General features: G+C 40.5%; 1 protein-coding gene across 2 annotated transcripts in view; it reads right to left on the reverse strand.

Annotated features, from left to right (window-relative positions):
• ANK3 (ankyrin 3) overlaps positions 1–23,044 on the reverse strand; it is a 299,184-nt gene that overhangs the window by 33,129 nt on the left and 243,011 nt on the right. For both annotated transcript variants that reach the window (XM_065639540.1, XM_065639541.1), the window contains exons 29-37: positions 21,908–22,132; positions 18,689–18,843; positions 11,554–11,765; positions 9,876–10,083; positions 9,218–9,314; positions 7,769–7,997; positions 7,314–7,439; positions 6,437–6,559; positions 4,101–4,182 (exon numbers count right to left, since the gene is read on the reverse strand). In XM_065639540.1, coding sequence (XP_065495612.1) covers positions 4,101–4,182; positions 6,437–6,559; positions 7,314–7,439; positions 7,769–7,997; positions 9,218–9,314; positions 9,876–10,083; positions 11,554–11,765; positions 18,689–18,843; positions 21,908–22,132 — 1,457 coding nt within the window. The remainder of the gene's footprint in view (positions 1–4,100; positions 4,183–6,436; positions 6,560–7,313; positions 7,440–7,768; positions 7,998–9,217; positions 9,315–9,875; positions 10,084–11,553; positions 11,766–18,688; positions 18,844–21,907; positions 22,133–23,044) is intronic.

A 23,044-nucleotide genomic window follows, 5' to 3' on the forward strand; every position in this document is an offset into this window, starting at 1 on the left:
TGATCCAAACCAAAAATCAACATGAAATGAAAGACAGAAAGCACATAGCAAACAAAACTGCAAACAATGAAGAACAGAAAACACAAAGAAGGAATCCATAAAGTAAAAATAAAATCACGTCAAAACTTCTTCTCTTACTTCCTATTGACTTTCTGATGTGCTACTTCTGAAATATTTGTATCAGTTCTATTTTGCCTGTTTAGGTATGTCTCTGTTTTGTGCAACTATTAGAATTATCCTTTTAATAATTTCTGTTGTTGTTGTTCTGTTCAGATATTGAACCTATGCAAAATATAAACTTGTGTAAAATGACATTATATACCTATTTTTTTGAAATCACTCAGAACTATTTCATGCAGAACCCAAAATTCCTTTAAGTGACAGGCAATTGATGTGCAAACTGTGAAGCAACTGGAATAAACTAAAATCTCTATCTCCCATGCACAATTCGGATATGCTTCACACTCACAAAGCCAATAAGAGCAAGAGCTTTTCTGAGTCAATATTTAAAAAAAAATAATTAAAATAAAGAAAAAAAAGGAACTTTTACATCTGTTTCTCATGCGATATTCCTTTTGTTCAGTAAAAACTAAAGTAAAACTTTACATGAAATGATTTTAAGAAGCATATGTCATACATGAAATACAGAAAATATGATATATGATAAACGTGAGCAAGCAAAGCAACTGAGTCAGTTTTTATTCATGCACAATGTATCATGTCAAAACAAGCACACAGATTAATAACTTGTATTTAGCACAAATATATAAACCTTACAAAATCATTTCACAAGAGGCCATTAAAAGAAGAGTACACTTTTTCTACAAGATGTAGTGTCTTGGTACCTTTTGAGGAGATTTCTTGTATCAGCTCAAAGACAGACCTGTTCAACTTTACATTTCTCAAAAGGTAACATTAGAAAAACAGTCAAAGAACAATATATTATGCAAAAACTTCCTGGCAAGTACAAACCTGTTAACTATTATCATTCCCCAGAACATTCAGCTTATTCATAGGCATTTCGAACAAAATCATCATCCACCGCATTTTGCATCACAGGAGGTACTCATGCCAGAAGACAGTATTTCTGGGAATCCCATTACTAGCATACATATCCTCTGATACAGCAATAACATTCAGAGTTGACATTGGAAGTAGCTTAGAGGGCTTTTTTTTCTTTAGGGTTAGAAATAGAGCTAAAATATCCAAACAACTTATTTCAACACACCTTTCTCTGAAGTTACACTAATAATTTGTCAAACCTGCTTGATCTGTCTTATAGACAGACAGTACCTTACAGTGAAAGAAACTTAGCAAGGCTAATACTATACAGTTAAAGCACATGCATTCTTATAGAATAGTGAATATTCAGTGTACCACAGGTCCATATTCTGCAAGGAGACATGTGCTAGTCCTATAGAAGCCAATTAAAGCCAGAAGTTGATGTGGATGGCTGGTGATATTGCCGTATGAGAGCATTTAGGTTGAAGAGAGCTTGAATACTAGGCCTGACTGGCACAGCCTATGTCAAGAAACTTCCGTTTTTCCTTGCAATTTTATTTTTAAGTGCAAACATATCTCTTTTATCCCCTCAAAGAGGAAAACAGTGTACTTCATTAAATGAGCTAGAATTTATTGTGAAGATATATTAGCAGCATCTTCTAACATTCACCAAAAGTTCATACAGTCCCAAGTCCACGAAACAAACCCCCAAATCATTCTGAAAAGCACTAGCAGCAAAACAACTCGTTCAGCAGTTTGTGTTTGGAAATATCTTTAGAGGGACCCCACTGCGCCGTGATGAGCCAGTCTATCATCACTGGCTAGGGAAGCAATCAGACCAACAGGCTCCCCTCTTAACTGCTCTTTCTCCTGTTAAATCACAGATCCAGACACGTTTAAGGTGCTTTTTCTGTGCTCTTTATTGCAGCTGAGAAGAAGAACTGGTACAAAGAAAACTGAGTAATTTACCAGTGCGTGCAGTTACAACATAACTCAAACAGCAGGGAATCGGGCAATTTTACTACTTTGAAATAACAAAGAAATCCCCACAACCACGCAAGACTTTAGAATGGGATAATATTTTAAAGAGTGGTTTTATATAACAGCCCTTTTTGGCTACTGGATACTCTTGGCCTTAACAGTTTCCACCATTCTGCATCCAACATTTTAGCAGAAAACTCTTGTTAGTTATTACCTTCTGTGCACAGAACTACACTTCCTTGCTTGCAGCGGTAACTGAAAGTGCTGAGTGAAGCCTACAGCTCAGCCTTGCTCCTTTTCGGCTGCAACAAAACAGCCAGGACTGAGCAGCTTCAGCCCACAGCAGCGCTCCCCTTCGGTGGGGACATCACTGCTGGGAAGAGCAACGGGGACCTTTGGTCCCTTTCCCTGAGCAGGAGGAAGGACAGGGAGGCTGGGAAATATCCCATCTGCCTCCCTCTCTCCTGCACCACAACCGGCAGGGCCGCAGGGGAGAAAAAGCCTGTACGTGTGCACGTGCGCGCAGGAGCTCGTGTGAGTAAAAAGAACAACGCCTGCTACTACCAAAGCTGCAGGAGCTGTGTCATTAAATTCACTGGTTATAGGTAGAGGTTCATCACTCACATCCGATCACTGGAGCAAACACCCTGCAGTGTGAAGCAGCCACAGCAGCAGCCCTGGCTCCGTGCTGGGCAGCCTGTGCTCTCTGGAGGAGCTGCACCTCCAAGATGATGTCCTTCCCTCCCCACCATGGTGCAGGTGGGTAGTGGCAGTTGCTGACTACATGGTACGTGTGCGCAGGAGGTGGTGCTCAGGCTGATGGCCAAACCACAATCTACAATCTTTCCAGGCAAACACAATCATTTTTGCATAGCCTTTTTTGGATAGCTCACAGCCTTAAGTAGTAACCATTGCCGAAAGAGATAGGATAGTTAAAGAATTGTCAGGAACTTCTACTGCATTAACCCATCTTTTTTTTGAGCACAGGTCAAGTGGGTTTTTTCCCCTCCAGCTTTTTGCAAGTGAGTCTTGATGGACTTTTGGTGAATAAATATGGCTAATTTTTTTCCTTTTTTTTTTTTTTTTTTTTAGGTGAAGTCTGAAAAACTAATTGTAAGCAACATACACAAACTACTTTCAAGCAACTTCCTTTTCCCTCTCCGTTCCCATCAAGCCTTTGACAATACCTTAACAGTCCATCAAGATGTCTCGGCAGATCTGATAGCTTCTTCAGATGTTATATGCTTGAAGTCTTCTTCCAGGCCTGAGAAGTGTAATATATTCTGGAGCAAATCTGATCCAAAGAAGCCACAGATCTTATAGGATAATTAAACAGCAGCCATCCAGTGGGAACTCCCAAGACCCGATGAAGTTTGTCTATGGATATTATGGAATTATATCAAAGGGTCTACTGCAGGGTAGCAACTGAGAAGTCACAAGGTAAAAAAAATAGCAAGAAAAAGCCTGGGAATGGGGAACAATAGCAGTTAGCCTCAGGAGAGGTGAAGGAAGAAAAGCTAAGCCAAATACGTTATTGAATTTAACAGAGAAGGAAAGGAATGCCACAGGTCTGGTCAAGGGGAACATAAGTTTAAGAAGCAGCAACGTGTGGTGCCAGGGAATAAAAAGCGTCTGCAGGGAACAGAGGAAAAAGGACAGGGGAGGAGAAAGAAGAGGGAAAATATAAAATATGAGAGAGTTCATTTTGGCTAAGCATCTAAAACATTTAAGCGTTTATCGGAACGGCATTCTCCAGCCTTGCCGAACTTTTGCATAACATTTCCTTCTACAGCAGCTCTCTCTAATCTTTCAAAGGGAAGAGGAACAGACTCTTTTCGAAAGCAACTTGCAATCCCACGACTCTGAAGCTACATGGCATATTTTAAAACTATTATATTTTTACTTAACACATGTCGTTTGCCAGTCAGGTTTCTTCAAGCTCTCACAACACAAGAGTTCACAGTCCATCCAAGAGTTTTGTTTTAGATAGGTAGCTTTTTTATCTTTTTTTTTTTTGCCCCCCAGAGTGACACCAAATACAACGTTTATAGAAAAAATGTCTCTTCTTATGAAAAATCATGTATATATGGTTTAGTACTTTGGTAAGAGCAACTCACTCATTCCAGGCTCAGTCAGATAGCTGTAGCGCTTACGTAAAGCAAGGGAGACAAAGTTCTGGCGCCGGTCAGCTTTCTCCGTCTGCAAGAAAACATAATACTGTATAGTGCCTTTAGCATCACAGTTCCACATTTGAACAAAACATTCATCAAACCTCAGCACGATGGGCCTCATTTTGCGGTACACGTCCCCCCAAGGGAGAATGGATGCCTCTGTTTGGCATCAGGAAGGCATGCTGAAGCCAAATTTGGGCAAGAAGTCAGGGAATGGACAGAGCTGGATCTCCAGCCCCGTCTGCCATGGAATGGGTGTCAGGCACTGCGGAGCAGGGAGCGTGGCTGCTGGAGGTGGCGGGAACCTGCTGCGGACGACCACCCTTCTGGAGCAAGGAAGGGACTGCAACCCTAAGAGATAACCTCACGGGCTCCTTCCTGCTCACGCCACCTCTGCTTCTGAGGTAGAACAGCTTAGCTAGCAGATGCAGTGCATGAACCTGCCTTTAAGTATCTCAATACTATATTATCCCATTATCACTAAATAAATGGCTTCACGCTACTAGAAATGGTGTGATATTATTCATTCCCTGTAAAATAAACCACCTTCGACTAGAAACAGGAGATCAACACAAAAGACTACGGATACAGACATAAAACATTCATAAGAGTACAATTTGGATCGATCAAATATTTCTCCCCAAATTAATTTGTCCTGGAAGCACATACACCACAATGTACACTGGCTTTAAAGTGAATACATTAAGGACAAAAAAGGCATGGGAGGGGATTTTTTTAATAGGCACAAAATGCAAAGATGCAGATTAGAAAGCAGACTGCTATTAACTAATAAATTGCATCATCAGCTGCTGTGTTCAGTGGCATAGCTGCTAGTGGGATGTCTTAAATATCAAAAGTCCCTCAGAGATCAGCTCACTGGATTACGTGGCTAAAAATATGGTTTGTTTAGAAAGAAAACTATTGTTATGGGTATATAATAGCTCACTGGGTACAACTCCTGTGGAGATAAAGTGATGTGGTTGCTATTATTATTTTTTAACATGTGAGGAGTGTTCTGGTTTGAGTTTTTTCATTATTTTAATCAGCAGGTGGCTACTGCTATTTATTTGCCACCAGGAAGAGAAGAAAACTTTGCTACTACATAAAAGGGATACATCCATGTAGTTTCTTTATAAGGTGATCTCATTTATTACTACCTCTAATGAGTAAAACCCACTCAATTTCCTTACAATCTAATGCTGCAGTTTCCAGCAAACAGTGAATTTTTAAGCTGCAAGTATCTGGGGTTTATTTGAAAAGAGATTTATACATGATATTTAGAAATAGCTCTTGGCTATTTTGCTTTTTCAGAAGAATCCAGTTTAATTTCAGGAATAAAATATTACGGAACACTATTGTGGCCTCATCAATACTTCTTTCCTTCTCAGAAATACAAGTTACCAAAGCATTGGCAGTATTACTCTAAAAGGTAAAAATCATATCCACTAAACTCTTCTTGATTTTGCCAATAATGGACTTGGTCTGAATTTTACAGTAAGTTTTTTTTCAGAAGAAACTGAGTTAAATTTTAGACAGCTATTATTCAATGCTTTGATTAATTTCATAATATATAATCATGTTTTTTCCACATTGGTGCACTTCTACTGTTTTGAAACAGACTATAAGATGTGGAAGATACTGTTATTCTGTAGATATCATTTCAATGCCATAGTTAAAAATAGTTGTTTGGTTTTTTTCTAAAACATATTACTTTTCTGCACTAAATCTGAAGGAAATGAAAACAGAAGACAGTGTTTATATTACCTCATCATCTTGATCTGACTCTGTTTCCTTTTGGTCCCAAGATGCATTGCAGAGACAAGGAATATTATAATGGACAGCAGGGAAAAGAATATCAGGATATGAAAAGGACCAAATTGGGAGCACAAAATGCAGGCTGATTTATAAGGCAAAGCAAATCCAAAATGTCAACACAAAAGAAAAAAAATAAAATCTTACACCCAATGCAAATCAACACGTGACATTACTGAAAGCATAAATCTATGACTTGCAGGCTGAAGCATGAGCTGTAAACAGAATCATAAAAATTATAGGTACTTGACACCACAGTAACAAGAGACTTTAAAAGCGTTCTACATACAGGAAACCAATAAAACATAAATTTAAAAAGCTTTCATCATAATCCAAAGCATTCTCATTAGTGGCATTTCACAGGGTTTATTTATCACTAACAGAAAAAAAAAAAAAAAGACAAAAACTGAAGGAGCAAAAATCAAACCAAACCGACCCTAGGGAAAGTGTTTACTTTTCCTAGCAAATACCTTTTTGTGTGCTGGCAGAGTGATATTCAAGTTGCAAACAGCTGTTTGTGGCAGTCCTTTAGTAGTCTTTGGTTCCTTCAAAAACGATAATCGACCACAAGCTTCCTGGCTGGTGTCTCTTACCTGGAAAAGAAATTTCAGTGCAGTGTGGTAATACGTAGTAATTTAGAGACCTAGAGGAGGTTTGTAGAGTGTTTCTCAGAGTTTCTTTCCGAAAGAAGCTATCTAATGGGTAAAGACAAACGTTACTGAGCTGGAGCTCAGCCTGAAGTGCTGAATGAGAAAAGGCACTACCACAAAAGAATTAGATCAGCCTGAAGCACTCTGATGGTGAATTCACACAAGACAAGATGTTGAGTGAGTCCAACCAGGCCGTTTCATACTGGGATATTACTGAGAGACATTTTCTGCTCACCTTCATTTTTTTCTGCCATGTTTTGCACTCATGCTCATCAAAAGGCTCAAAAACTTATTTTGCACTGCAGCTATCATAAGGCTAAGGAAAGTGAGCACCCCTTCATGGTAATTTTGAGATAAACAGTCTGCACACACTTTTTTGGAGGCTGTTCTGCTGTACAGTATGTTATTGAATGCATCTCCTTTGTCCCTATGGAATAGTGATCTACTGGTACTATTCTAGAGGTCTAACTTGAGATATGGTTTTAATAAAAGTGTGTGACTCCATATCATGGATATTCTGGTTCCAGTTCTGCCAGCAGCTCTTTTGGGGCTTGATGCAAAGCACCCTCTCCATGTTATTCATATATTAAACAATGACAGTCACATCCTCAGGACAAGTTAGTCCTATTGGACTCAAAAAGTGTTATCACTGAGGGAAAAAATATGAGCAGAATTATTTGGCTTGTTTTGCTTTTACCTTGATAGAGAATGGCAGTCTATTTTCTTTGAAAGCATAGAAATTAAAAACAAGTTGCTGTCCTCCTTTAGTCAAAGGGGCCAGATTTCCGTAACAATCAACATAAATAGGTTTTCCTTCCAGAACCTAGCAAAACAATAAATAAAAGTCAATAAAACTTCTTTTCATAGTAGATTCATGCACGTGAATACATCATGATTTCCCCCATCACAGATCCTGGGTTTAGCACAAGTCCCCACTCAGATTAAATTCAACAACAAATCAGAAAATCAGCATGCATTACAGCAAGGTATTATGAGTGCAGGCAGTCTGGGAAACCGTGAGCTGCACGAGCGGCTTTTCTGGAGTGAACCTTCATTTAACTGGGCTTATAGCAGCTTTTGAAGGACCTGCTGCTGCTCAGAAAACCTGCAGTCCAGTACAAAGAGGAAGGCAGCTGTGAGTAAGAAATATACCTCAATGTCTTTGCTTCTTGCAACTTCTTCAAAGTTCTCTTGTTGCTCCAAAGTTTTGTCCACTTTGTCATCAGTCATGCAGAAGCAACGCAAATTGGATTCCACGGGATCATTCATTTTGGCAAATATCACAAACTTTGCCATATAAGGAACGCATATTAATTCCCTATAAAGCTGTGTTGCCAGCCCAACAGTCTCTAGTACCTGATGGCAGTCTGCAAGCCAAAATCTGAGTGGGGAAAAAGCAAACCATTAATCAACTTTTCATTAGGCTCTAACATCGCTTAATCCTTTAAAGAGAAACTATGTCCTGTGATCTGTGGCCATTTTGTATGTGTGCTGTCCTTGTAGACTTCTCAAAGCTATACTTTTCCTTCTATTTTCATTGGCGTTTTAACAATCCAAAGATGGAAATACCCAGCAATGAAATGCTGATATACTTATTTGCCCCTTCTCACACTGGTATCTCACAAAACTGTCTATTTTAAGCCTCATTTGAAGCCAAAGTAAGGAAACTGTATTTCTTGTGACCACACAGCATGTACATTGTAATGTGATGATGCTTCGCTGTACATTTGATTTGTTAAAACAACCTCCTTTATAACACATACATACAGTAACATCACATCTCCCAAAAAGGCTGAAACCAGCTATGCCCACAGTGAAGTTTCCCAAAGAGACAGATGTTATACTGTTATTTTCTCATCTTAAGATTACGAGTTTGGTGATAATTTTGATACAAGTTATAAATATTTTAATTTGTAGTTTGTACGAGTCTTTTTTACAATATTTTGGTTCTGATCTATTTGGTTCTTTCAGCAATTCTCTTTCTTTATAAAGCTTTTTATAGGTGCAAAAGTTATGTACTGAATGATAAATGTTTTACCTGACATATCATGAATTTTCTCTGCTAGGATGCACGCTTTGTACAGATCCTGTTGAATGCCGTTTATCAGCATGTAAGTCTATTAAGTCCATCAAAATTCATTTCAAGCCATGACTTTTTGGCAAGTGATATTTTTGTGAGATTAATTTTACATAATTTTCAACTAAAAAGCCTACAGCCAGAAATTGAATGTCTTTTAGCTTTTTAAACAAATGTTTTTATGAATCCCCTTTTTTTTTAATTGAATGACCATTTAAAACTTCCCCTTTTTGTTGCTGTTTGCAGAAAAATGAAACCTGTGTGGCACCACAGCCTTTAGAGGAACAGCACGTGTGATTTTCAGGAGACATCACCGCAGCAGAAAAGCCCAGGACGAAGCGTTGTGTGCAACCCTGAATGTGTGGGATGCTGATACATAGTGACAAAGATGCATCTGGTCCATTACTGCTTCATCAGTCTTGCAAAAGGCTTACAGAAAGCCAAAAAACAACCCCAGAACTATGCTCTCTGTTAATCAAAGGAAACTACTCTCTAGGTGCATTTGGCAAACTCTGTTACCGTACCTGGCTGAAACATTGGTTGTGAATGAGACACAGTCGTTTGAAAACGTCAGCGGAGTGGTGCCTGTGATATCCTCCCACTGCGCAGGTGAAGTACCGCCTATGTAAATATAAACCACGGAGATTTTCTTTCAAACACCAACTGTAGACAGGTTACATTATCTTATTTTGCTTCGCACATAAAAAGAGAACCTAGACAATCATGTTCTCCAACGGCTGAACTACAAGTTATACGTTACATCACATGTTACACATCAGAAAACATTGCTGATGTAAGCAAGGTACATACCTACAAGTCAATAGTAAACCCCCCCTCAATATCAGCTAGGACAGATTTCAGCAAACTTCTTTTACTGACAACCATGTTTAACGGCCGAGGCCGAAATTCTTCATATTGGTTAAATATCAAAAAGCATTTAACATCTATTGGCAAAGTTCTTTTACAATTGCAGGAGACGAGATTCAAAGCCCAGGGCATCAGTGGGAGCCTTTCAAGTGACCTCAGCTGGCTGGGCTCAGGAGAGCTGATCTGGACACTACTGGACCGAGCACACCAACGTTCCCTCACCGGAAAGCACGAGTTGGGCAGTAATGAGAGTCACGAGCGCCAAGGCATTGCTGTCACATAAACCTTTGCAAAGAGCATGTGGTTTTCTCTAACCTGTAATGCTACATAAAAGTCGAAGGCTGGGAGTTGTGTCTCCTTTGTACCCGTTGGTTACACCTTCTCCTGATGGAGGTGGCACAGGAATTGTCATGGTTATTGGCTTATGAAATTTTCTCCTTCTTGGCTCCACAGTGACAATGGGACTGAAAGTTGCTTTGTTTCCAAGGATTTTTTTGACAATCTCCTCTGGAACTGGTTGAGCCTGTCAACACAGGGAAAGTATTTAAACTAGAGCTACAAATTGTTTATAGACATGCAGACCTGTTTTCCAAAAGATAATTCAATTTTCCTTTTATTTTCTGTAGAAGTTTTTCTTTTTCCCAGGCAGACTTTTCCTATAGCTCCTGAGGGTGATTATTACTACAATTCATGCTTAGTATTTTTCTCAACAATCTACTTACAATTTCCTAATAGCTAACTTGTAGAGCAAAATTATAAATCTCGGAAGGTTGCCTGCAGTATTTGCTGAGAGTTTTTCAGAGAATGTTTAATTTTTCTTTTAGTTTACGTGATGAGTGATATTAAACACAATCTGAAACACAGAAAGAGGCCTATTTTGCTAGCAGGGTCTTGAGAACTGAAGACTAGACACTGTCTTGGAGACGCTGAACAATTCTCACATCTCTGCCAAACACAAATCTGTGCTGACTCTTTTTTTTGAGCTTTAAAGTCTGTTTCAATCAGGCTGACCTGTGACTTGCTGCATTATTCGAACTGCACAATGTATTGATATGCATAGAATATGCAGCTACATTGCAACCTCAGCAGTCACAACACTGCACATGGAGACATGGTGTTTCCTTCACATTAGAGAGCTCTGGAAAGGCAGCTACATAACCATAATAGCAGAGTTTCCATTTTCTCAAGATTAATCATCTTTAGATGTGAAATATCGTTAACAGAAATGTTCCAGTGTGAATTCCAAGCACTGGAATCCAAACCAGCATCCCTATTTCATGAACCCATCAGACTTGGCAGGTTAAGTCATTCTAAGTGATAATTAGCAGAATTCAAAGAAAAAAATAACTCCTATAGAATATTTCTCCACTTTCTGTGCAGTTTGGTTATGGAGAATTTAAGCTATTTGCTTTTGCCAGATTCCACCCACTGCTAGAAACACCAACAGTGAATGCCCTAAGCTACAACAGATGTATAAGGGGGGAGGGGGGTCTTTAACCTAGTAACAACTGGCAAACAGCTGCATGGAATCCTTACCAAACACATTCCAATGGCAAAGGACAGCCCAGTGACACCAATCACAAGCTGCTACTTTGCCACAGGAGACCGGCACTGTGCAGCAGCTGTGCAGCCTGTAGCTGCTGGCAGTCATGGCCAACAGAAGATGGCAGAGAACATCACGGAGGCTGCAGGGGCTCCAGGCCTTGGCATTTCTCTCTGTTCTTCGGTTGCTAAGCAGTACTCCAGGTGATGATAGAAGAGAAGCTGGGTTTTTGACACAGGGAGGACAACTGTGCATCACCTGCACTGGGGGCACTAAGAGGCAGAGTGTGTGCCTGGGCAGACACATGTCAATTCACATCTCGGGTGCAAATACTACCCACCTTGCAACCCACCACCAAGGAGCAGCAGCCTCCTCAGCTGCAAACCTCATGCATTAAGACCAACGATGTGCTCGTAGACGCTGCAGATACGAACGCGAGGACACTTTTACCTGCAGGCCCACGCGTATTCTTTTGGTTAGAGCACCCTCGGGGAAGGACGCCTGGACGCGCGGCACCGTCGTGCTGCTCAGCACCCCGCCCTCCGGCCCGATTTGGTTACTCTCCTGCTTGATTCGCGAAACCACTGCGAAGTACTGAGGGAAATCCTTTGTGACAATCCTGCAGATACGCTTCTTCTCCAGCTCCTCAACGCTGTCCAGCTCTGGTGGGAGAAGACAGTTAAAACATTCAGGCATTACCTGCCCAGCTTCACATCAGACACATCTGTGAGTGTGACATTTTGAATATGCCTTAAAATGCTTGAGAACTCTTTAATTTACTAGAGGAGAAAAAAATTATCCAGTGCTATCGATTATCAGGCTTTGGGTTGCTCTGTGAACTTTTGCATTGATATCGACTATGAAGGCTGACAGCACGGGACACACAGGTCCGCTGGGACACTTAAGCATGGGGGTGTGACAGTCTCTGCAGCAGCAGCTGCCACAGGATTGCACGTTTGTTACATAGCATGGGAGTCCAAGGAGGTCTGAAGGAGATGGCCAAGGTTCTTCCCTCTATCTGTTATACCTGGAAGCACACAAGCATGCTGAACTTTCTGTGCACACCTTCAAAGGGACATTTATTTCCATCCTCTTCCCTCACATAGCTCCGACACACAGAAGACCACAGGAAATCCCAGTCAGTTCATGAACTATCTAACTTCACATCAAGTGTGCAACCCAGGATTTGCACAGCTAAGGCACTTGAGAAAGTTGTCTCCCAAACTGGCATCCATCTAATCCTGGCCAAACACTGACCTCTTCGGCAAACTGTGGATGTCTGTCTGTCTGTCTGCACTACCAGTGAAACCATAGCAAGGATCCCTTCCCACGTCAGGCTTTCAGCCATTCGGGTATCTGCCCCAAAATAACTGCATTGTGTTCCTCAGCTCCTAAAGAAGCATAATGCATCCTCAAAGACAACTGGAATAGAAACAGATCATCAACAATTAGTGCCCTTGGCCACATTCCCAGCTCAGAGAATCACCAGGGCTGAGAAAGGTGCGTGGAGTATCTACCCACATTACCTGATTAAGTAGATGACATAGACATATATGCACTGAGGAAAATTCTGTGACATGTCACAAACATAACTAATCATGCAACTATATGTGTGTGTGTATGCATATGCACTAGTGAAATCCCTGTGATACAAACACTATTCACAAATGAAGATAATTACACAACTGCCATGCATTTCTCCTGTAATTTCTTGCACTCAGCTTTTTTAGTTATTGTAACTGGGTTTCATTCCAGCAGTCCATAATTTTCCGATTTTATATTCCTCCTTAAAAAAGGCACCGCATTCCTAAAGAAGAAATTTTGTTCCTCGAAAGATGACATTTCTATCAGATGTAGCAAGAGAAAGCAAGGGCACCAGAAATGGTACCAAGACAAAAGACACTTGTACAATTCTTTTCTCTATGAGACTGAGACATTTTCTCTGAACATGTAAGCTCAATTACAGCTCCAAAAGAATTAGAATGTAAATTGGGTAAATTGTCAGTTTTACATTTTAAAACTTTCAGCAGATAATTTGGATTAATTGTACAGTGTTGCTGTGGATCATGTGTAGCTACCAGAAGAGGATAATTTCTTACCATAATGTCAGCTTCCATTTACTTTGATGCAGAGATTGATATCTGAAGCCCTCTAATGAATGAGGTGTTCTGCCTGCAGCCTCTAGAAGCAATGGCTTGTGCAGGGGACAAACTGGATTCTAAAAGTCCCAGGCAGGTATGATCTTGACGGGTAAATCCCATGCATTCTCCTTTTTGATGCTAGAGACTAAATCCACTATAAAATGCTTACAAAGATGAAGGATAATTAAAATCCTCCTGAAGCAGAAAATTAGTGTTCTATATAAGAATGTTTCAGAATCCTTTGAGCCTGGCAGGCACTCTCCTTTAGAGGAAGAAAATGTGAAGACTAGAGTGGCAGAACAACAGTCAGACATGGAGAGGAGTTGGGCTATGTATGGGGAGATTATGTCTGGATAATACATATGTAAGCTTTGATATGTTGTTGCCCTCTAACAGGACAAATAAAGACGATAAGCCATCAAACCACCTCTCTGACTGCCATGAGAAATGCCGTGTTAGCATGACAGAATTAATGAAATAGGGAAAACTATTCCTGGGAGAGGTCACGTTTCCTGAACACACCTCACGCATTTTACAGAAAGAGCTGTCACCATTACTGTTTTCCTCAGTTGCTGACACTTCATTACTATGTAATGTGTTTCAATTAAAAACCTCAAAGGATTTTTTTGTTTGCTTGGTTGTGTTTTGTGTATTTGCCTTTTTTTTTTTAACCACAGAGAAGTATGCTATACGCCTTATCTTACAGATAGAGATGGCAAAGCAAAGAGAAGTAAAGCAGAGGGGTTATTGACAGAATTCAGAAGAGCGTCCCAGTGCCACTGTCCCTGAGATTTGTGCTTACACCCCAAAGAGCATCTACTGCCATTAAGGTACTGTGCATATTTCCTGCAGATATGTCTTCCTCTGCCACCCCAGTGTATGGTACACTTGTCCTATGGTGGCTGGTGGGAATGATGGAGACAAGATGGAGAGATGGAAAGGAGGGAGGACAGGAAGATCACTCCTCCTCACTCTCTAGTCCGTGCTGCCACATTAAGTGTTACATTAAAGTTCCTGGACAAGAGAAGAGAAACACAGCCATGTCCTCCAGGGTCAGAGAGGAACCTCACCCAGGGAGGCTCAGGCCAAGGAAAACAATCACACCAGTTTTGTCAGCTGAGAGGCAGTTGTGGATCAAATTCATCCCATGTCTAATACCTTTCTTTTTTACTTTCAGATAAAGTAACACAGAGCAAGTGTTTTCTGACTGGAAACGGAAGACGACAGGTCACAGAACATCCAGCTGTTTTATGAGCTTCAAGGTGTCTTTGTGGGATTTGTGACCCGATTTCCATCACTAGGGCCTTACAAGGAGTTTTGCTAGCAGTGAAAAAGCAAATTTCACCTGTACTTAGCAGACTGATCAGCTCTCTGTGTTTTTTGCAACCCTCCTGCAGTACTGGCCAGAGCAGAGCAGACCTTGTCACTGTGCAGAGACTGAGAGGTGGGACAAGCACAGGACACCAGTTTCACTCGTACAGAGATGTCCCCACTAAGACACTGCTGCACTAGAAGTGGGGCACCCCAGAGGCAGCGCTCACACGGAGAAAAGTACAGGAGATGGATGGAGGCAGAAAGAGCACATAGGAGGGGACAAGGAAAAGCTGAGGGCAGTGAGACTTGTCTTGAAAACTCTGGAGGTCTCATCCTCAAATAAGTCGATGTCCTTCCTGTGCTCTTTTGTCTATTTTTGCAGTCTCTCACCCTGCTATTCACAACATGAAGTTTAACAGCAGTATGTTCAAAAACTTTTATTGGAAATGTGACAAAATCACGGCAGAGGGATGTACGGTGGTATTTTAAACTTCAAGCATAAACAAGGTCACAGTCCGGTTTGATCTGTAGATTCAAATAAGCAGTTATGTAAAAACTCCTGCTTCCCATCTGAAACCACACTGTGCAGCAGAGAGGATACTGTAGCCACAAATATTTGCATTTCTTGGCTCACTCACTAACTTGCAAATGCCTGTCAAAAGATTCGCTACCTCGGTGCGTGCATTTATGCCCACAATTTGTCTACAGGTACCTGTAAAGCCGAGTGTCAAACTCACTGTCACCAGAGGCCACATCAGCCTCGCAGTTGCCTTCAAAGGGCCGAATGTAATTTTAGGACTGTATAAATGTAACTACTCCTACATTTGTAGGAGTAAAGGGTGTAGGAATGCAAAAAGCAAACACAAGTTATACCTTAAAAAAGCCTGGCTGAAAACATAAACTATTTACCAATTACAAGACAGAGACCTTCTTCCTAAATATCTGTATATACTTGATACATAAAAATTTGATTCAAGTTTAAATAAATATAATATGGGCAAGAGCTGTGAATTGCTACTCTTGTGTTTAGAATCAAACTCCTCCTCTTCCTAAAAATGCCAAGTTCCCTGTATCCCCTCAGCCCTATGCTTGCCTAAGTACAGCACCATCTTTAGAATAAAAGCTATTCAAGCAGAAACCTGATGGCACCCAAGAAAAACAGACTCTCTATATCACATTTCATTGTTCTTTCATGATAATAAAAGCAAAGTTCTGCTGTTATTTAAGTGCCCTGAAGTGTTGCCTCCTGCTCTGGATTATTTTGAGTCTGAGATGAGTTTTTCCAGCAGATGGTGCTGCTTCCAGTAAAGCACAGGCAGGTTTTCAGCAGTCCCCACGGAGGGCAAAGATGTCCTTGCTCTCATCCCCGCTGGCAAAGTGGGAGAGCAAAACAGGAAAAACAAAACAGAAGCAGACTGCATCTTTAAAAATTCAGCATATTAACTAGCTGGGAATAAAAGTCTGATTGCCTTCCTTCACTACACAGATAGGAAAGAACCAGTAAATCACAGCAGGTCTAACACAAAACAGACCAGCTGCTTTTAATAGAAAAACGGGCACTCCTGCAGCATGTTATGGCATTTAGAGATGACTGAGCAGATTAATTTTTCTTGCAGAGACACACTAAACTTCTGGAAATGACTGACAATGTGGCTGCTTTTTATTTCAATTAAAGATTGCTTCTGCCTCCAGAGTTCATACCTGGAATACAACTTCTTCCAAAATTACGGCTTCTGAAGTGTAAGATATTGCTTCAGACCCAAGCCTAATTGCAGTATTTTGTAACAAACCAGTAAAAGTTCAGATTAAAAAAAAAAAACCCAAAACACCCAAAAAACCCCAAAAAACACCCCCCAAAAACCCCAAACAAACAAACAACAACAAAAACCAAAACAAAAAAACCCAACTAACTCTGCTTTTAATTTTAAAAAAATAGTAATTTTAGTAGTAATTGCTTGGAAGACATTTTACAGAGAAATGTTGTTATTTAACTGGAGCAGAATTTTGTCAAGACCTTTGTACTATTTTAATGCAGGTTTTGTTTGCTTGTTTTTAATTTTATTTTCTTAACTAGAAAAGGATTAAGCTAAAACGAACTGAACAAATAATCAAAACAATGCTCTGGGTGTGTCTCCAGTATTTTTCCTCCTTTCCCTCTCATAAATGGCTTGGTAAATGGCATTTTTGCGGCTTGGCTTTTAAAGTGCTAAATATTTTCAGTCTAAGGGAATAGTCCAGTGTCCACCACACTTTCTGTGATTCACTGGCTGTGCATATACCTGCTAACCTCAAACAGCAGTTCCTCAGAAGGGAAGAACCACCCGAAACCCTCAACAGATCAGAAAGTTGTACTCTGGCTCCAAATTGTGAAGCTTATTATTTTAGGGTCTACACACTGAGGGCTCATGCCCACGTCTTTTCAAAGTGTTTTTATTTATTGAGCTCTCTTCTCTGTAAAATGTGAATTTATCCATATGGCACCTCTAAGGAGCTCTTTCATAAGTGATGCAAGTTGGAGCACTTCAGAACAGTGTTCTTGTGCCTACATTTCCTATCCCAGAATTGAAGTAAGCTCAGTTTGGAAAGCACATGAAGAAAACCAGTAAGTTGCGGATCAGTTCTGACTACCTCACCACTGATACAGCATTGATACTTCACCCATTTGCCAAATCATTACCTCCTATCTCATGCTGGTGTGCAGAGGAGGAGGGGGTGGTGGTGAGATTGTTCTTTCAGAAAAGCTGCAACAACTGCCTTCGATCCTGAAGCAATTCTTCCCCAAACAATACTGTCCCGGGCCCTGCTCATTCTTTTGCCTGTTCCACTGCTTTTAGGTAGCCTTCTGTGATGAGGTTTATTGTATTTTTCCAAACTCACTGACACAACATTTGCAGTGTTTCCGCCCTACTGCTTGATTGGTGCTATCATATTTATTTCAAAATAAATAGCTACGCTAGGTCATCACATGCAACAAGCAGATCTTTGCTCTTGGTCCGTGTTCTTACAAACTCATGTGCAGTTCAAATACTTTGAAGTGAAAATACTACACAAGCTCATTCTACTGTTCCCATTCCCAGATGACAGGAAATCAGTAAAAATGCTGAATCTCAGATGTCCAGGGAGACCCGCACAACAGCACCGCTCTCCTCCCTTGCTCTCAAAGCATGCTTTTTGCTGAGCCTGCCGTCTTCAAAGCAGAGGCCAAGATCAAAGGCAAACCCTGCTCACAGATACCTCTCATAGCTGCCATCCACAGCCTGATCGTTTGCTTCAAATGCTTTTGCTGCTGATGAAAGAACTTTCCTGCAGCTGGTACCCCACCACACTGTGGCTTTCTGTAATAGGTTATCCAGAGAAAATCCTGTGGATAAACCCTTATAGAAAACCAAAGCCCGAAGCACAGGCTATTCCATTCACGCTCAGGTGCAAAGAGCTCAGGCAATTGTTTATCAGCACAAGTATTGAAAAATACTTGGTAGGAAAAGCAAGCGGTGGTGCCAAGGGCTCACTGCGGCCCCAGCCTGGCTTTGCCTGTGATGTGTCCGCAGGGACCATCTGTCACAGCATCTTCTGATGAACTGTGTACAGCTGAGTCCTCCCATCTTAGGGACTCTCACATAAACAGCAATGTCCAAGCAAAACAAGGGAGCCAGAATTCCCATCAGGAAAGCAAGTTCTGTACTTGTGGGAGGCACCCTCTAACGATCCCATTTCAAAGAAGAACAGGCCCTGGGCTAAGGTCTGCATTTGTGGGAAAGTCTAATATAACTGATATTTACACTTCACTCTCGGTTTGGAATGACCTTCCTGTGGCCCTGCCTGAGCTGCAGAAACACGCTTCCCTCCAGCTGGGATGTTATTCTCAACTTCATGCTGTAAAGAAACTGTGCAACTTTCCTTAAACTTGGCAGGACTTCAGACCAAAATTTATCCCTCATTTCAGGATGTCTCCAGGCCACTGCTGAACAATTTCTCTTTACACTCTTTCCATTGGTTTAATATGTAACACACACTGTATTCCCCAAAGTCAGAGACCTCCTGCACTGTTTTATTTCAGGTTGCTTTAGCCTTCTCAGGTTAGCGAGCCTGCACAAAGGTAAGGCTTGCCAAAGCTTTAAGAAAATGTTTACCTTCGTCCATGCCATTGAGTATTTCTGTTAAATCCTCATGTTTGCTGTCATACTGGTGTTCCTTCCACGTTTCACCATTTTCACTTCGAAGTACAATTAGTTCTCTTTCCTTTCCTCGCATTGATCCAAAATGTGGGATTTCCACTATGACAGGGCTAGAGAAAAAGGAATTATATTATTTTTAACCCTATATCTCCTCACTGCCCTTAATTTCCTATGGGTGTTAAGTCTTTAAGAAAACTGCAGACATTTTAAATAGCACTGTTACAGTAAAAATGTTTTTAAAGTTGCCAAAGCTGCACAATCCTTTATCATTTAAACTACAGTCAATAGATATCTTGAAAATATTCATATATAGCTTGTTTTTAATGTACATCTTCTGAAACAGCTGAAAAAATAGTGACAACTTTTGCTAAGGAGAGTTGTCCCTGCTCATTTATCCCAGCACGCAGGTGATCCAACCTGCTTCCAGCACTGCCGACTTTTAATTGGCATTAGCATAGTCAAAGTTTGGATTTGGCTCCAGGGATTTAAAGGAGCAAAGTCAGTTCAGAAACAGTCCAGCTATCCAAATGCATGCAACAGCTGTTGGCTGCAGCAGGAGCCGCTCATGCATGTGGGTTTTAAACTTCAAACTAAGGCTCAAACTTTTCAAAGCTCTCCCTGGCTCTGTGCTGGTGCAGCTCCTGTGAAACACAAGAGGTTGTTTCTCATTAGCTTCACTTTCTGATTCTAATGTCCAAAATCACTGCTGCAACATCTGCACTGTAAACATCACTAGGGAGTGTTTAGGTCCTTTCAGAATGGATTTCTCTCAGCTAAGCAACATCACGACCACATTTGTATTAGTTACTGTTAAACATTTTGGGAGGAAGGAAAGGGAATGAGAAGGTGGTTAATAATACATCCGTGTCACCAGACAATGTACCTTCCACAGAGAACTGCAAGTGCATTACTGAACAGTTGGTGTGAACAACCGACAGAAACCACCATTCACTTCATGTGCCATTCCTGAACAAAACAGACACTTTTGCCAAACACTTCACAGGCAGGATATGCATTTTAAAGTATGCTAAGACAAACCGACTGAAATCACACAGTAAGGGAACAATTATGGATTATGCAGCTTTAAGACATTTAAATAGACAGTATCATTATTTTCCTACAGAGGTTGTAAAGGATTTCACTGCTTTGTAATAACTTAGTTAAAAGTAGCATCACATGATGGGAGAATCACACAGCACTTCTATGGTATTGTGCACCTGCAAGGTGTTGGGCACATTAACCAATAATTTACCTGAGCATGGAAATCACAACAGCTTTCATGAGGAAAAACATGAACTAGTTGAAAGTCCAGTTTTCACATAAAATACCAAGGAAGGGGAGTTAGATGGTATTTTTTCCCATGAAAACAGAGAAAGATAATTTAATTAGTATGTATTTTATATGCTTTTTAAGGGCAGCCAGGCTGCTATTCCACTCACGAGTCCTGTAACAAGAGACAGGAATGTAGCTGCTGTCTCCCATTGTGCACAGCAAGTAAATACCAAAAATTCAAATACATTTTTTAAGATATTTACTCTGTAGTTCAAAAAAGTACAAACTGAAAACTAACACTGTAGTACAATCTTTGCAGGCTAATATTTCAGATACTGTCTCTGTAAATATTTAGAAACCACACAATTTTGTGCATGACATTTAACAAGAATATTCAGTGAGAAGGTATTGAACAGGTTTGGAACACCAAACAGCCACCAATATTTTGAAAACCTAATGCAATAAATTTCACAATATGGTTTGAAAACAACAGTCAAAAATATACAAAAACATTCTTACATTTTTAGACTATACACTGCAGTTCCTTTGGGTAGCATACTTGGCTCTATAAATTTATTTTAACAAGATGCCTCTTGCAGGTTGAAAAGATTAGTGTTTCTTCAACCTTGTTGAATGAAGTCATTCACTAAATGACATTTTTTCTGAATAATCTTTCGCAAATAATAGACTTTATGAAATCATGTTTTACAAATGCTCTTCCCAAAACATACTCACTCAAGGCCTGTAAATACCTTCTCTACCACAGGGCTGAACTTAAAGGACCGTCACTGTGTACTAAAATGTAGTTGAAACACTTCAAATTTAAAGAATTGCAAAAGCACAGAAGTTATGAAAGCAGAATGCTGGCAGTGAATTTTACATGCCTATAAGCACAAGGTAGTAGCAGAGCTATATTAAATCAAGCCACTATGATTTTCTTTCAGTGACGTAAATCAACTGAAAGCTTTAGAAAACTGAAAAAAAATAAAATGGGAATAACAAAAAATTAGAAATGAAAGAAAAACTGTAGACATTCTGTATCTTTTCCGTACATATCCTACCCAATAAATTTTGTTCCTTGTGGACCAAGCTGCAGGATTCGGCTAACCATGCTCTCACCCTCATTTAGAGGGGGAGGAGTGTTAGGAAGATGAAGTTTACTGAATAACATCCATGCAGCAGGAAGAGAAACGAGAAGGGGAAATTAGGAACAAGCTGTCACTCCCGACAGAACCGGCAGTTTACACTGGGTGCCACTCATGGTAATGAACAAAATTTATAATCAGGAAAAAAAAGCCACATCATAGTGGATTGTTTCCTTTAATTTAAGCTTTAAAAAAAAAGTCAGTTTCTAGCATTTGTACTACTTGATGCTCTACAGTAAGTGCTCTGCCATCGCTCTCAGTGGCTTCGCTCCACAGGATGGAGCCAGGCAGCTCCCAGCAACTCCATCAGGAGCTGTGCAAATGCCCCGGCAAGGGAATGGAGCTCAATATTTGGGTCCTTGTGGGTGATTTTGGGACACTTTTTTGTGACAGTGATGTTTCTCCAATACCCTGCGAGCAAGAGGCTCAAAACCTGTTCTGGGTAACAGGCATGTGACTCCTCCTGACTCCAAAGGCAGGTTACATGAGTAGATGGGGGCAGGACCTGACCTTTTCGTGGCTTTCCTTACCTTTGGCTTCACCCTGTAGTCATCCTAGAGGCAAAGCTCCCCCTAAAATACATGGGTGCTTTCTGGAAGGGATGGCAGGTTGGCAGTTTTTTAATATTCCAAGTTAAATAGCCTATCTTACATGCTCGAATGAGGTAGAGTCAATGTTTAACTACTTAGATCCAGAGGATAACAGAAATGAAAGATGCAACATGAGTGTAAACAATGAAATTCATAGAAGAACTCACCCTAAAAATTGTGCCCCTGCTGGCCCCATTTCTACAAGTCTACTTGCTAATCCTTCTCCTTCAACCATCGGTGGTGGGCTGGCCAGTTTATGCCTCTTTACCAAGCGGCAGGTGATGCGGGTTGGTGCCGTACACTTGCGTGGTGGGATAATTATTCTCATTCCATGATGTCGACTACCCCTCATTGAACCCCCACGTGCATCAACCATAAAACTAACCAGGAAACTGTAGGAAAAAGGAAACACGTCAATGAATACGGTCACAAAACAAGCAGAAGATCAGCAAAAAGTCAGCTGCCACAGTCTTTAAAACTTTAGAAAAGTCCTCCCGATCCCAGCTAAACTAAAAAGAACATGAAGATTCTTTTAAAACTTATACTTACATGTTAACTATTGGTTATCAAAAGCAGGAACTGCTAAAGGTCTAGTAACAACACGGTGAAACAAACAGGTGCTACTGAGTAATTTGGATTAAGAGAGTGTATGAGTAGTGTATTAGTAGTGGTTTATCAGATTTTAAAACATCCTTTTGTTACTGTTAGCTCTACTGTCCATAAACAGGAGTAATTAGCTTCACATGCAGAAAGGAAACAGACAGCACAGAAAAAGAAGAATCAAAAATGCTTATTATTTTTGGGATCTCAATCTTCAAAACCTCCTCACAGTCTAATTTGCAAACCCTCCTGATGGCTGGCAGCACAAGTGCTGGCACCGGGGGTGACAGTCACACCAGGCTACTAAGGGCTTCCACTGACAGGGAATGACTGAGAATATCAAGTACATAACTTTCTTTCAGGTGGTGACACTCCGGAGGAAATCATGCCGTTACTCTTCTGTGAAGATGATACTCGTTAGCAAAAAGCGACATTAAAGAAAAATCACATTTGCCAGTGTCATTCCAATGCATAATTTCCCATTTAATAACAGAAGAGTGAGCAATTATATTTGTAAGTGGTGAGTGGTAGATTTTAAAATAAAATTATTTTTATTAGCAAGGGAATAAAGAATATTGACAAGAATAATCATTCATAGCCGTGGTTTAACTCATCTATGAAATGCCGAGAAGCTGCATATGTGAAGTGTTACTGTCTTGAACAGGACAGTGACAGGAAAGTGGAGTCTCCTCCCAGGAGCAAAA

This window comes from Caloenas nicobarica, chromosome 7 (genome assembly GCF_036013445.1).
Source record: "Caloenas nicobarica isolate bCalNic1 chromosome 7, bCalNic1.hap1, whole genome shotgun sequence".
Lineage (NCBI taxonomy): Eukaryota > Metazoa > Chordata > Aves > Columbiformes > Columbidae > Caloenas > Caloenas nicobarica.